Raw genomic sequence first — 15840 nt, forward strand, 5'->3', positions numbered from 1 at the left:
AGTCCATGCCGTGAAACAATTGTTTAACCCAACAGCCACAAATTCGAGCCATGCAGCGCCGGCGAGGCAGAGTCATCTAATTTAACCGCCCCGCTAAGTGATGCCCACGGAGTCGTTACCGCCAGCGACATGCCAACAAGGGCACAATCTTGTCAGTTGATCTACTATAGTGAAGTTTGTCTTGAGAGCATCGGGACGCAATATGTGCAACAGAAGAAGAAAAAAGCGACCGCTAATGAGAGGAATGAACTGAATTCCAATGGGTTTGGGGGTTTATCTGCGTTGCTGCTTTATGCAGTGATTGTCTCATTGCACAGTGGGAGAGCGAGAGGCAAATGATATAAGGCAATAGAAGTGTAGATTGAATGTTCGAGGGAAGGACTTTTGTAAGCATTAAATGGCTGAGCAAATCTGTTTTTAGGCAGAAAAAGGAAGAACAAAATCCATTCAACGCACATTATTAAGCATCACAAACGTCTGAGTCAAAAGACTTCAAGACCAAACTAGATATTGAAAACATTGTTTTAATTTAGATGTACTGATATGAGGCAGATATGGCTCAGTTGGCAGCTCAGGAGTCCTTAGATAATCTGGTGTCCTGCACACTGTGCACACATGAATAGGACGGGATGGATGAATGGATGGATGGTCAGCCATTAGTTGGCGTAGTTGTTAATTGAGGTTGCCTGATCTGGGGGGGGAAGTAAGCTTTTCAATCAATTTAATGTAAACACAGTATCTTGTGCATTTAATAAAAAATAATAAGTCTTTGATGAAGACCTCCAAGATCTCCAATAGCATGGGTTTTAGTATCAAGTGTGTGCCTAGTCTACCAATGAAAATCAAAATGTCCAATGAAAGTCATATCATAACCAAATGACTTCACAGAAAACACGTTATCTTGCTGTTTCTTGTTTAATAGCATGTTGTTGTGTTTTGTGTGTGGGAAAATGATGTTGCTAGAGCACAAAAAAAAAACTCTTAGCCTGAAGACCTACTGATTACGGCATTGTCGCGATGCAAAGTTCCACCCCTCTCATTTTCTGTTCTTGGCACAAAGTGGTATTTGTTGGAGGATGTTGTAGGTCGCTTATACACAGTGTTTTCTAACAAGCAAGCTGCTTGTTGACTTTCTATCATCGACACGCAACCAGTGAGAGCGGAACTTAGCAAAGTTGTGCGATTAGTTCTCATCCAGTGGTTCCTTGCGGTGAGGGGTCGGTGTTTGGATTAACGCACATTGACTTTGACATGCAGAACATTCACATCCTTTGTCCTACCAAGAGGCAGGGTTGGTTTTCACGACCGCAATCTGCTACCAACCTTTACCATAAATGTTTGACCCATATCATGTATTCATGCCTTTGATTTTGGACGACACTGACGTCATCAGGACAAGCTATTTTTTTGTAAAGGGTCAAATACTGAATGTATCTGTGAAATGTTTGATTGTTGAATGATTGAAAACATAATTTAACATAATCAAACATAACACACAACAGCTAACCATATTCTCTCTTTTCCTGATTAAACTTAGTTAACAGTCGTGTATTAATATAATTTTTTTACGTCCTTGTGTTCCTTCTGTTAGTGTTTTGTCATTTGTCTTGCTTTAATTTACAAATTAAGAATACAAATGCTGGCAGCTCTAAATAATCTGAAAGCTTTAATTGGAAACAATTTCATCACAGAAATAGCCCCAGTAATACATTTGAATGTATTGTCTGGTTTCTATTCAAACAAGCACATATGGAAACTTAACAGAAACTGCTTATGTCAAATGAAGATGAATATGAAATAGCGAGGCGAAGCAGGTTGTTGAGCCTGGAGGTTGTAAAATAAAAATGAAAAAAGCAGTGACCGCTTGATACCGAGAGCTGTTTCAACCTTGTCTGGATGAATACAAAAATGAAAAAAAGAATTGCCACATGACATGTACAGTAACTCTTTAACAACATTTTAAATTGCAGGCTGAGGCAGAGAAAAAGCTTCACATGGATAAAAAATGACGACTGCCTTTGTTGGTTTGAAGAATGGTAATGAAATTGAAGGGACCTCTCTGGCCCTTTGTACAGAACTCAGAGCCTTAATGTGAGGCACTTAATCATGGTCTCATTCAGACTCACACAATGCTACAAATTATAACTTGCAACTGGTTTGTTCCTTTGGGACTCAAATTGCTCTCAGTGCAGAGAACACACCTGGATTCTAGAGCGGAGGCAATTTCCTGCTTCAGTTTTGATACCAAAAGGTTTTGATTGTGGATTCAAACAAACATCTTCAGGTGTGCTCAGAATATAAATCTATCAATGGGTTCAAAATGTTCTTCTTTGATCCGTAATATTTCAAATTGAGCAAGAATTGACCTGGACGTTTCTTTAGCGGCAGCCATGTTCAGGACTTGTGAGAGTCTGTTTTTCTAACTCCCACAGGGAGAAGCAGGATTATCCTTCTTGAAGCCACCCTAAAAGTGTGAGTGTTCCCAACCAACAGGGTTGTATGCACATAATGCAGGAGGCTTATCATTTCTGTTTTTGTTTAGAATTTAAAAAACACTTAAGATGAATGAAAAATAAATAATATAGTACCATATGCCACATGTTGTAAATGTTTTTAAACACCTTGAGGTACTCTGGCTCATGATCATATATATTTTGTTATGTTCTCTTTACTTTCTATTGCAGGAAGCATATTTCTAAACTCTGAAAACGGTGGAGATTTGATCTTCACATGGAAACATAAAAAAAAGTTCTGTTTATCATTTAGGGAAAAATAGGAGCCACCTGCTAGCTGAATGTTGTTATGCAGCTGATGCAAGAGTGATGTTGCGGGCTGATATCCTTCAAAGTGTATTTGTCTCTCTGAATCAATCAATTCACTGTTTTGATAATTACTCCTAATGAATGCTGATGACCTGTTCAACACTTACAGATAATTAATTCCAATGAATTGCTTGTGTGACCGAGTCTGTCAGCTGTATATAATAATACAAATAATGATTTAAAAAGTGAACAGACTTTACAATTGAGACAACCCTGTCTCCTAAAACTTATGTTCCCCCAGAACTAACACGAATTCTTAATTACGTTTGATCAGAAACGTATCTCCTCCCTGATTATGTGTTTAACGTATTACAAATACGTTGATTCACGTATACGTTGATTATCACGTATTCTTGTTTTATTGTTTTTATGTTTGTGTTTGACATATTACAAATACGCTTTTAATCGTCTGTTTGTGTTATTGTTTTCTTGCTTTCCCGCTGAATTTAAGCATATTTTAATGGAAAAGAAAAAGAATTCCCTCAGTAGCGGCAAGCGAAGAGGGGCGGGGAGAGGCCGGTAACGGACCCCGGTGCGACCAGGGACCTTAATTTTTAGGAGACAGGGTTAATCTAGAATATATGGAAAATGATTAATGAATAATTACTCGGGTTTAAAAGAGTCAATACCAAATTGCATAAAACTGCCTGACTCATAAAAGAAAGCATTATTAAATGTTCCTTTACAACTCTCCTTGACCCCATGAGGATACCTATCAAGAAGGAAGAAAACCTTCCGGGAAAGCTTTTATTGTGCACAACGATGATGACGTTTCCCAGCAAAACAATCTAATGCTGCAGTTTCCCCCCGAACCCGAGAGACTGATCTATGACTTCCCTCAAAGCTTCATGGACACACACTCAGCCCGCCTGACTTCCTCCCAGTCACAACCTTTCTATGCAACCTCATTTGCCCGACGTCATTGTTCGCCACCTTCCCTCAAGATGTTTTCTCCCTGTGCAGTGTGTATCTGTCCAAGGATGCGAGGAGCCGTCAGAAGATGTGACCTCAATACCTTCACCCCGGTCCCAAGCGAGCCCGGCCCGCCGCTGTGATGATTCCACGGCCATTATTTCCCATTAGTGCTCGACAGCAGGCCCGTTTGTAGCAGCGAGACCCTGCAGAGAATCAGGTCAGCCACCGTGCCCCTATCCCTTTGTGGCTTGTGTGCTGTTCGACCTCGTGTGGAGCCGCTCGCGGGTCCACGTGTTTGGTGGAGGTCATCTGAAAATGAGGACAAACAAGCTTGTAACCTACATTTGCTGTAAACAGGTTGCTTTTAATGAATGCCCGTACGTGGCAGCTGAATTTAAAGCCCAAACCAAAAGTAAGAATGTAAACATTACCTACTGATCTGATGATGGCACTAGATCAGCCAAGTCACAAGGTTTCCTCCGGTTCCGTGAACGCCAACAAACAAATTGTGAGCCCATATGATAGATGTTGAAATATTTCGGTGAATAAGAAACTCAATTTAATTTTGTATGTGGGAGGTCAGTCTTGAAGATATGAAACTACGTGGACGCTCCAGTCGACGGGGTTTGGGCCCCTCAGGTCAAACAAAGGGGAGATATTTAGTGCGACAGCATACAATTATATTTTAGTCAATAGCGATCCACCAACATTGGGTCAACAGATTGTGTTTGACCCATTCCTGTTTCAACACGATTATGTCTACATCTGTTTTGCCACGTTAGTGGCAAGTTGTGCTTTCGAGGGTGTGATAGAAAGAGAAAATAAGAAAAAAGATTTGGATGGGCAAATCCCCGCCAGCAGAGGAGGAAAAAAAAGAAAAAGGTTTGGAGTATTAGTTTGTCCTTCAGTGTACGGGACAATCCAGCTGAAAAATCTAAGAGGGCAACACTGTGTTTGGGATCATGCCAGTGAATCATGAAAGTAGACACACACACACAAACACACACACATACAAACACACACAGCCGCACAGCAGAGCTAATCACGATCGCTGCTGCATCTGCGCCGAGTCCTCTCGTCTAATGAACAGATATGACAAGCACTTCTCTCATCGTGTCATCCAATTCATCATCTATTGTCTTTTGCTTTTCTTTTCTTTTTTCTTCCTCTGTCTTGTTCCTTTAGGCTGATTGGAAATAAAATGCAATTAGCGACAGTTTTCTTCTCATCCGATTTTATGAGCAATTTAAATTCAAGAGGCCCACATTTACTGCATGCACATGCTTCATTCATTTCTAAGTATGCATAATCAGATACACACACGTGCACGCGTCTGTGAAAGGCTTTTAATGCCTGTAGCAAGCTGAAATATTAACAGCCGGGTTGTGAAGCAAGGCTATTCTAAAACGTCACAACAGATATTGAAGGTCAGTCTGGGGTCAGCGAGATTGGAATACCAGCTGAACATACTATGCACTGACAAATCACAGTTTAAGGCTATTCAATCTAACCAATGCACTGCAGTGGGGCCAAAGGAAAATGGCTACCCCAAATATTTAGAGCCCAAATGCACTGTTTGAGAATGATCTTGGGTCAGTGATGTTTTTAGGAATTATTGTGTTTATTAAATTATGTTTTTAAAATCAAATAGTATTTGGGAGAAGAAAACTGTCTGAACAGAATTCTCTCCTGACATGTAGCATCATGGGGACTAAATGCAAGTTGTGATCATCTATTTCTTCCTCTTTTTGGGCTATAAGTTATTCAACTGTAAATAATACATTTGGTGTCAAAATGTTAATCAATTCATCTGTTAAATAGTCATTATCAAAGCAAAGAACAAAAACATAATTGTAACCTGTGACTCTAAACGTTTGAACTTCAGTGTGTGTGTATGTGTGTATAACAGTGTGTGTATATATATATATATATATATATATATATATATATATATATATATATATATATATATATATATATATATTTCTTTCTTTCCCTACACATGCAGTGTTTGTCCTTTTTAGCCTGAATGTGTTTAGTTTACCTCGATGACACGTTTGGCCGGCTAGAAATACCCACATCCTTTAAATCTTCCTTCCCTCTTCTCCTTAAACGTCTGCTTTGGCTCGGCGTGATGAATGATCGCTCGGACCAATCAATTCTATTTAGATAAGCGTGCCTCCAGAGAGGACACGAAAGGGAAGAAGGATGACTTTCTTTTTTTGTTATGCAACACAGAGGCCCAAGGTTATTGTTATTTGGGCTGCTCTCCAACCTGCTATTTCTGTTCAGGTATAGGGCAGACTGTAACACATTGATAGCTGTGTTACTAAGATATTAACCTCTGGGAAAGGAGGTTTTCTTTTATTTTTAAATATCAGACATGGTGTATATACATATAGGCTTACACATTGACTTTCATATCGTCACCTTCCTAAAATAATGTCCTATGTCATTTTTTTGACAAAAATGATTTTCTTGCCTAAATCATCTCCTCATGATACTGGCCACCTCTGGTAAAATCGCCTACATCCTCAGTTGAACAGATCATGTGATTCTACCCCTACAGTATAACGGCCTATGTCAAGAGTGTGATTTAGGCTTTTTAATAGTGCAGTTTGAAGCTAGCATTTATTTAGTTAGCATTTTTGTCAATGAAAATCTCACTCGAACATAATATTAGTAATCATAACATAATTTGACCGGTATTACAGGATGACTGTTGTGCAGTGTCTAGAGGCGGCTTGTGCACCCCTATTACATTGGTATTAGTTTTTTGTGTTTTCCGAAAAACCTGAAAAAATTACTTAGGCCCGTTATTTTAGGAAGGTGACAGTATGCAAATCTGCCTCAACTTTTTATATTTATATTTTTTTTAAATGTTACTTTCATAATGACAATTTTGGAGGAGTGGCTTTGGAGGGAGGCTTGACAGGATGAAACTGTCCCTTTTACTGTCTTGAAATATTTCTTGATTTAGCAACTTTTAAAGGTAGTGCTGCTACTTTCATTGGAAAAAGTTGGCATCACTGGGCTTGGTTTTTTGGTTGGAAATGTTTTTTTAACATTACCAACTACAGCTTCAAAGTCACAAAATAAAATAAAAAGTGAAAAATTGTATTTTATTTTGATCTTTGTTCTCCCAGAACAGAATACTTTGGATTAACTGTGTTGTGTTTTAAGGAGAGTGATTCTGCACGGGTTGTGACACTGTACATCAAGAACATCACAGTAAATATTTTAGTTTTACCCATGTTATGACGTTTGTCTCGACTTACTGAGAAAATGGTCCCCAGCAACGAGTACAACTGCAGATTTTCAAACTCGGTGCTTCAACCAAGCAAGACCCAGAAACCTGAACCTAAAGTTCAGCTCTCAACTTCCTCTTTAACATGATGTCAAGTGCTCATCAGCAACAGTTCAAATCCAGGAGTGTTTTACTCATGAATGCACCAACGTTATACAGTAGCTGAGGTGAAAAAGTGATGTTTTGCCCAACAGCGCCACCCAGTGGCTCAAGCGATATTTCCTGAAATGGCCACCAGAAAAAACACATTTGCAAGTTTTTTATTGCATTTATTTAAATATATCTTGGTGCTTTCGGTGCTTCCGTATGAACTTAACCCTAGAACACTAACGTCGGGTGATTTCCACCCGGGCGATTGTTGTTACGTTATTTTTTTTTGTCAGAGTTGCGTGGGTCCTTCTGTAACTGACGTTAGTGAAGGTGGGCGTGTCTTCCTGCTCCGATCACTGTTTTTTTCTACAGGCGCCTGTTCAGGTGTTTTTCACCTGACGTTAGTGATAGTGTGACTATTTTTTCCGGATGGGTATAACAAGACTCACATGTCCCAGGAACATGTGGACCAAATAACAAGTTCATAGCTCCTTTATTTATATTTTTAATCATGTTTTATTGACGATTCCCGAATTTTTCACCGGATTTTGAGCCTTTTTTCAGGGTCTCCCCGTGATACCCGTTTATCGTTTTATGAGAAGTACTATAGGGTAAAATACAAGAAGAGTACGTCAACTTGCCTTGTATTGTTGTATTTGAATATATTTCGATGAGAAGTATATTTTATCAGGTACATTATATTGGGTGAAATTCACCCGACGTTAGTGATAGTGTGACTATTTTTAACGTTAGTGTTCTAGGGTTAAACAGTCAAATATAGCATTGTAACATTTACTGCAACTAAAGGTTTAACCAAAGTTCACCACCTGTTCCACAACTTATTCACAGTTGACACCTCTTGCGTGACTCAATTGTCTTACATATATCTCCCTGAGACCAAGAGACATCCATGTTCATCAACACTTTTTGGCATCCGATTTGTTTTTTAGGTTCTAACAAACTTCTAATTTCCACAGACACACAAGTACAATGGGATGTTGAGAGTGTGACTCTTTGGTCTTTTACTTCTAGAGCTTAAAAAGAAGGGAAAAAAACACATAAGAGATTATTTTTAAATATTTTTATTGGAATGTTAAACATTTTTTAAGCCTTGTTTTTTTTATTTTGCACAATTCAAACAATAAAACAAAAAATCATAACATAAATGAATATCACTGCAGGAAGAGACAAAAAGCCAACTGGGCTTATTTGAAGCCTCCACCTATGTAATATTTAAAATTTTACAAAATTACAAACATAAATTGAAATATGCATAAGAAAGACAACAAAAGGAAGAAAGAAGAAAAAGAAAAATAATGTAATCATGTCAAGTCTGTTTGTGTGTGTGTGTATGCATATGTGCATGTGTGAGCGTGAAAGTCAGCATGGCTTGTGTTTGTTCAGGGATTTTGGATTAAACCTCTGTGGCAGTTTCTAAGCAATGGTAACTAAAAATGTAGATACAGCTAAAACAAGAAAGAGAAGAAGAAGAAAAATAAGAAAAAAAACACCAATACATAACAAACTCTTACGAAACAGCAATTATAGTTTCTTTTAGGCAAATTTTAATTTTTTTTATAGATGGACATTTCTTTGTGAGGTGGGAAAAGTTATTCCATAACTTGGTTCCCCTAAATCTAATAGAGAATTGACCTCTGCTAGTCAGTAATTTCGGAGGATGAAGATGTGAAGATTGACGAGTTGAGTGAGAATGAATCTGACTTTGAAGAAGGTCTTGAAATGATCAGGAATATTTCCTTCACCTAAAAGTGTCTTATACATGAAAATGCAAGTTAAATAAATAGTAATGTTATAAATAGTAAGAATCTGCAGTTTGTGAAATAAAGGAGCAGCTGAGATGTGATACTGTGATCTTGTTGCAATCCTAACAAAACGATTCTGGAGAAACAACATTTTTTTCAGAGAAGTAGGAAAAGTGCTTGCCCAAACTATATTGCAATATGAGAGATACGGATAAATTAAACTTTAATAAAGAATAAGGAGACAGTTTACAGAAACAAGATGTCTAACCCTCCTTATAATTCCAATGGATTTGTTTATTTTTCTACTAACACAGTCAATGTTTACTCCAACTTAAACTTTCATCAATGATAATTCCTAAAAATGTTGTAGATGACACTTGAGGCATCTCAAGAGATTCAATTTTAATTTTAGTTAAATCCTTCAAGTACGATTTTTTAACACTGAAAATAATACAATTTGATTTTTTGATATTCAAAGATAACTTATTTAATTTAAACCATGTAGCATAGGCGGTTAAACCAGCATTAGCTTCCATAATCAGAGAATTTAAATTTGAATGAGAGAGAACTAGAGTCGTGTCATCTGCAAACATTATCGGAAAAATACTTTTTGACACATTGGACGAATCATTAATATAAAGTAGAAATAATAATGGACCAAGAATGGACCCCTGTGGAACCCCACATATTAGTCTAGCTTTGTTTGAGTAACAACCTTTAACACAAACAAACTGTCTTCTGTTGGCAACATAACTTTTTAACCATTTGTATGCAACGTCTTGAAATCCATATTTATACAGCTTTTCCAATAGAATATTATGGTTTACTGTGTCAAAGGCTTTAGAAAGGTCAATGAAAATACTACAAACAAATGCATTATTTTCAAGTGCAGAGATAACTTTATCAACAAGGTAAAGTAGAGCCATATATGTTGAATGATTTTTATGGAAGCCATACTGGTGTTTGTAAAGAATTGAATTAGACTCTATATGAAACAATATCCTTTTTTGTACAATTTGTTCTAGTATTTTTGAAAAACAAGGCAATATAGATATGGGTCTATAGTTGTTGAAACAACATGGGTTTTCCGCTTTAAACAAAGGAATAACTTTTGCAATTTTAAAATCTTCTGGCACAACACCTGCTTTCAAAGACAATGTGAAGATGTGAACAAGTGGCTGCAGTATTGACTGTTTCACCTGTTTGACAAGAAATGCCGAAATGTTGTCATGGCCAGCCGAAGATGTTTTGAGATCGTCAATTATATCACTTATTTCTTGCATATCTGGGGGCATAAAAATAGAGATAATAGGGGCATTTGTTGCAATAAAATCCAGTGGATTCCCATGACAAACTGGAATATTGTTTGCTAAATCCTGACCAATGTTTACAAAGAATTCATTCAATTTTTGAGCGATATCAAACGGCTTGTCAATAGAATTCTCACCATCCAAAAAGACTGAAGGAAGCTCTTTGGTAGTCTTTTCTCTTTGCAGCACCTGATGTATTACTTTCCACATGCTTTTTATATTATTTGAACACTTCAGAAATGTTTTACTGAAATATTTCTTTTTTGCAGATGTAATGGTATGGGTATAATTATTTCTACAGTATTTATAAGCACCGTGAGTAAGAGGAGTAGGAGTTGAATGATATTTTCTGTACAGTTTATTTTTTTTCTTAAGTAACTTCAGTAAATGTATTGTGAACCAGGGTTTACTAACTTGACTGCTTTTCTTGGTGGAACTACAAATTGAAAAACAATCATTGACACTAAGGTTAATAACTTTCATGAACTTCTGAAAATCTTCCCATGATATACTGGTAAGAATATCATTAAATTTAGAAATATTTGATTTGTTCATAATTCTTTTCTGCATCATTATCTTAGTAAGTTTAGCTCACTTAATCTCAATTATAGAGTATTGAAACACGGAAAAATGATCAGACAAGTCGGAAAACAAGACTCCAGATTTAGTTCCTTCACTCAAATAATTGGTTAAGATGTTATCAAAGTCACTGAATTTTCTGTTGCTTTATGAATAAGAGGGAAAACGTAACTAGAGTAAAGGATATTAAGAAAATCCCCAGTAGGAGTATGTAGTCGATTTTTTAGAAGGTTTATATTGAAATCGTCTAAAATGTAACAAACCTTATCCTCATTGTCTATGAGGTCAAGAGAACAGCTCAGACTTTCATTGAAAACTTTGTAACAGGGTCAGGTGGGTGATACATAGCACCCACAATAACATTCTTTCCACCAGACACCAGAGAGCTCTAAAAAAAACTGATTCCACCTCATCCCTCTCTGACTTCAAAGTGAGATCATCCCTAATTTTGAAATCATAGTCACTATGAATAAACAGAGATACTCCACCTCCAGGTCTATTCCCCCTTACATGGTGAACTGAGTTGTATTTTGGTATTTTAAAGAAGTCTCTTGAGTCCTCAGTAAGCCATGTTTCTGACAGAGAAATAACTGAAAAATCATGCGTAAGTAAAGATAAATAACAAATTAATTTGTCATAATTGCAAGGAAGATTTCTTATAGTCAGATGAAAAGTAGAGAATGTATTCCAAGGTAGAGAAACACATAAATCATTAAACTGAGTTTCATCATAAAAACTACAGAGGTTAGATACATCAAGTGATGAAAAAAAATGTAAATCTGGGTCAACATCAAAATTACAAGAGTCACTGGTAAAGGGATCAAAAGGTGTGAAGGTCTGGCCTTCCTTGAGATCCCATTAAGAAACTGAAGCTGTTGTGATGGACACGCTGACATTAGACACCTCCCCCTACTTATGGACGGTCTGTGCACAGATGTAAAAAATGAATCGCTATTTCCTGTTCCACGCTCACAAATGTAATTAGTAATACAGAGGAAAAAAAAACGTTGCATCACCTGTATGAAAAGAAGAAAAAAGTCTGACTTTTCCAGGCATGCACACATAATGATGAATTACACCTGCAGATTTATTCGCACAATTTCCGACATTTTCCATCACAAAGGACATATGATTTAAATATAAATCACGTTTACTCAGCTGCTTTTGAAAGGTGAAAATAATTCTTCAAACTTCATGGATTGCTCGTATATATATTTTTATCTTTACTTCTGTCAGTCAGGAGGAAAAAGCTAACCTGTAATTATCCACCATTCTGACGAACAAAATGAAGCGACGTGGAGAAATCAATCGCGTCTGAAGTGACATGTTTTTGAGGCATTACTTCAAAAGCTCACCACTTCACACCGCGAGTGACAGATTGACAGGAATCAGCGACATGAAAGCAGTCGACACAACTGAACGAGGATATTTCGTGACAATATTTTGTTCTGTGGAAGCTGACTTGATGGCAGCACATGGTGTCGAGGAAAATCAGCTCTTATACAATCTGCTGCTCCACCAGCTGTGTGCCCGCGGAATGGAAAGTTTAAGAGATTCCCAACCACACACAACATGAAAACTAAAGATTAAATGTATTCAAGGCAAGATAAAATAGATGCAGGAAGGAGAAGGAGGATGACTATTCAAATACTAATATTTTTGATCGCCACACCTTAAGCCATAATGTCCGAGACCGACACCAGGGCGCCGTCTCAAAGGAAGAACAGGTCTAAGACATTCAGAAGCCAACTTAGGCAAGATAGCCATTTTCTTTTTTGTTGCTTTCGACAGGTTTTGGTTTCTTTTCTGACCCCACATTTTGTAATTCTTTTTTTCTCCTCAAGACATTAGGTGTCTTTCTTCTGACGGGCTTCAGAGTCAGATAGCCTATATGTTGCTTTCATAGGACACACTTGTCCGTGAGCCCGGCACGTGGAGTCTCATCCCAGCGTCCGTATCCTCCTTGTTGTCCATCTTCTCGGACACCGTGTGGATGGAAACTTTTACATCGGCGCCTCCACCTTCACCGTTCCCACCACTTGATGGCAGCAGCGCCTGGGACCCCTCTTCCCTTTCTCCCTCCCCAGTTCCCTCCGCGGAGGGAGGGCCGATAGCTTGCCTGCTCCTCGACACCGACGGCCCGGCCTGCTCTGCGGGGTGAGGCCGCCCCGTCTCCGCGACCTCCTCCGTGGACGCGCGGCAGTTCAGGATGAGCGGCGGTAGCGGGACGCTCCGAGCCAGGTCCTCCATGTGCCGGGCGAACTCCATGGTCTTGAACTGCGTGACCTTGGCGAGCTCCAGCGTCTTGGCTGATGTGACGATGGGAATGCGCTTAGCGACCTCGAACGCCTTCTGCAGCTTCTCTGCGCCCTCGGTGCGGAAGAACTCGTTGATGGCCCGCTCGGTCTTCTTGAGGTGGCTGCTGACCATGCAGAGGCGCGCCACATTGAGGATCATGATGATGGTGAAGGTCACCAGGCAGACGATGACGTAGTACAGGCCCAGGCCGCTGTCGGTGTGGGCGACGCGAAGCGTCACGGCGTAGCTCTGGGCCCCGTCGGTGACGCAGGTGTAGCGGCCGCGGTCCTCGAAGGAGACCGTGGTGATGTTCAGGACGCCCTTCTCCTCAACGTTCCACTTCCCACCTGGAGTCAAAACACACGAGGCAATGCAAAGATGGGAGTTGAGAATTGGGAAAGCAGGAAAAAGTCATCATCATCATCGTCTCCTCCATTAAGTTTGGAATGCATCAAAAACATTTACACTAGCCCAAAAACACAGTTGGCTTACTTAATATCAATTGAATCAAATTAGCACACAAAACACAACCGGATAAGATAAAAGCAGTTTTAATATATATATATATATATATATATATATATATATATATATATATATATATATATATATATATATATATATATATATATATAAATCAGATTCATGAACACAATTGCCAAGCAATGCATGACATGGGAACAGTGTAGAGACATTATGCCTCTGGGTTAAAACTATGCTTTTTTTTTTAAACATATGACCTTTGTTTGAATACACAATTTCAATAAATAGATTTGACATACAAATATAGTTATTTAAATGCTGATGAAATAACATGTAAAAGTAACTCTAGATGCGTTTTATTTATTTATTTGAAAATCACCAAATCAAAGTGTTTAGAAGTTAGTTGTTGACCTGTAGGGTTTTTGGCCGTGTCCTCGTTTTAGAAATATACACATGAATGTGTTGGGGTGTGTGTATGTATGTATGTATGTATGTATGTATGTATGTATGTATGTATATATATATATATATATATATATATATATATATATATATATATATATATATATATATATGAATAGCCTTCTCCTACTTGTGTCGTCGCCCAGCAGAAGTCCCTTAGAGTTGTACCACTTGATGTCATCGTAGCCTCCGGTCACGTTGCACTCGATCAGCGTGCTGGATCCCTCCTTCACCACAATGGAGGGGATGCTGGACGCCACCGCCTCCGACCCATTCAGAGCTCCGTCTGCCGTCCAGCCGCCGAGCAGCAGGACCGCGAGTAGTAGGCGGGACAGGCAGCGTTTCTGAGACGGTGACATGTCGAGAGGAGTTGCAGCTTCAGCTCACATTTAGATGGGACGAACCTGCGAAACAGGAAAAGTCAACACAGGAAAAGTCAAAAGTCAACAGTCAACAGGATGAGAGACGCTTCAGGACATATATGGTTCATGGATTACTTTGAAATTCAAACCACATTTTCCATTTGGAAGTTTATTGCTATTGTTGTCTTATTTTTATTTATTTTTTCTTACCACTCCTAGATACCTTTGACTATTGTTGAAGTTTAACACCCATGTTTTCATTGTCTGCGTTTGTTTCTCTTGAAAAGCATAAATATATTTTTAGCTGAAATAGTGTTGGATTTGATCCTTTGACTTTTCAATGACAATATTGGTGAAGGCCCAACCAGCACGTTTTACAAAGGCAAGAAAGCCGACAAAACAGCAAATTCAACCACAAACCCCAAATAGAGCCCGAGCCATGGACTCTCACCTGCTCGGATGGCGACCAAACAAAAAAAATCGAGGCCAACAGTTTTTATAACTTCTCTGTTCGAAGATATTCCGTTTCGACTTTATTTTAGTATGTTATGCAGCCGCAGCTTGTTTGAGCAAAGCTCCGCTCGGTCCGACTCCGCTCACTTCCTGGTGGGCAGGTGCGTGTGAGTGGGCGTGGCTTCTTCTGAATTCTCCCACACAGGTGTAGGTAGGTGATGTATGGGTGCGTAATCAGCGCTAAATTAAATATCGTTGATGTTAAAAAAAATATATGATGCTCTTGATAATATATTTTCGTCTGGTTTTGAGATCCAATGTTTTTTATGTTTCCAGTTAAATGTATTGAGGATTCAAACAATATTTCTTTATTTCTGCCTGTACACAAACAATTTGGATTCATGAATGATATTAGACATTTGAATAAGGTCTATCCAACTGTGAGATGAATAATATTTATTTGTATATTTATTATTATATACATTTTTGTAATAGTTCAAAATGCCATTTTTTTTTCTAGAATAAAGACATTGATGGATTTCTTAACTCTTGAAAGTAGACATGAAAAATAAACAAAAAACGTAAGATTAGCATCCTCTCGTTCTTGTTTTTGTACCGGAAATTTTAATTATTTAATTTCAGTGGTCCGGAAGTTGACTGGCAACGAGATTAATCAAGGTATATTGTGTAACACAGAGCTAGCCCAATAATATGACAAGGCCTTCCTTCCAAAATAATATTGTAATGCCGCTTACCCTTGAGAAAAGTCAAATAACAGGCAAATCTAAAATATACAACACACATTTCAGATATCCCTAGTTGTTGAAAAAAAGAATCTACGAAAACGCCTTGGTACATGTTGCAATAAAAACAATGTTCAACATATTATTTTGTAGCTCTTCCATTTTCTGAAATAATTCTTTTATTTTGAAGGTGCTAATCGGAACCAGTATTTCTCAATTGTGCTATCTGTCGGACCTGGTCAGTAAAAACAAA

General features: G+C 38.2%; 1 protein-coding gene across 1 annotated transcript; it reads right to left on the reverse strand.

Moving 5' to 3' along the window:
- Window positions 1–12673: 12673 nt before the first annotated feature.
- LOC306753891 (microfibrillar-associated protein 3-like) lies at window positions 12674–14388 on the reverse strand (the record flags this gene model as incomplete). Its single annotated transcript, XM_079237805.1, has 2 exons — window positions 12674–13431; window positions 14160–14388. The coding sequence occupies 2 exons, from the start codon at window positions 14386–14388 to the stop codon at window positions 12674–12676; spliced, it is 987 nt and encodes a 328-aa protein (XP_079093931.1).
- Window positions 14389–15840: the final 1452 nt, after the last annotated feature.

This window comes from Taurulus bubalis (genome assembly GCF_910589615.1).
Source record: "Taurulus bubalis genome assembly, chromosome: 2".
Classification (NCBI taxonomy): domain Eukaryota; kingdom Metazoa; phylum Chordata; class Actinopteri; order Perciformes; family Cottidae; genus Taurulus; species Taurulus bubalis.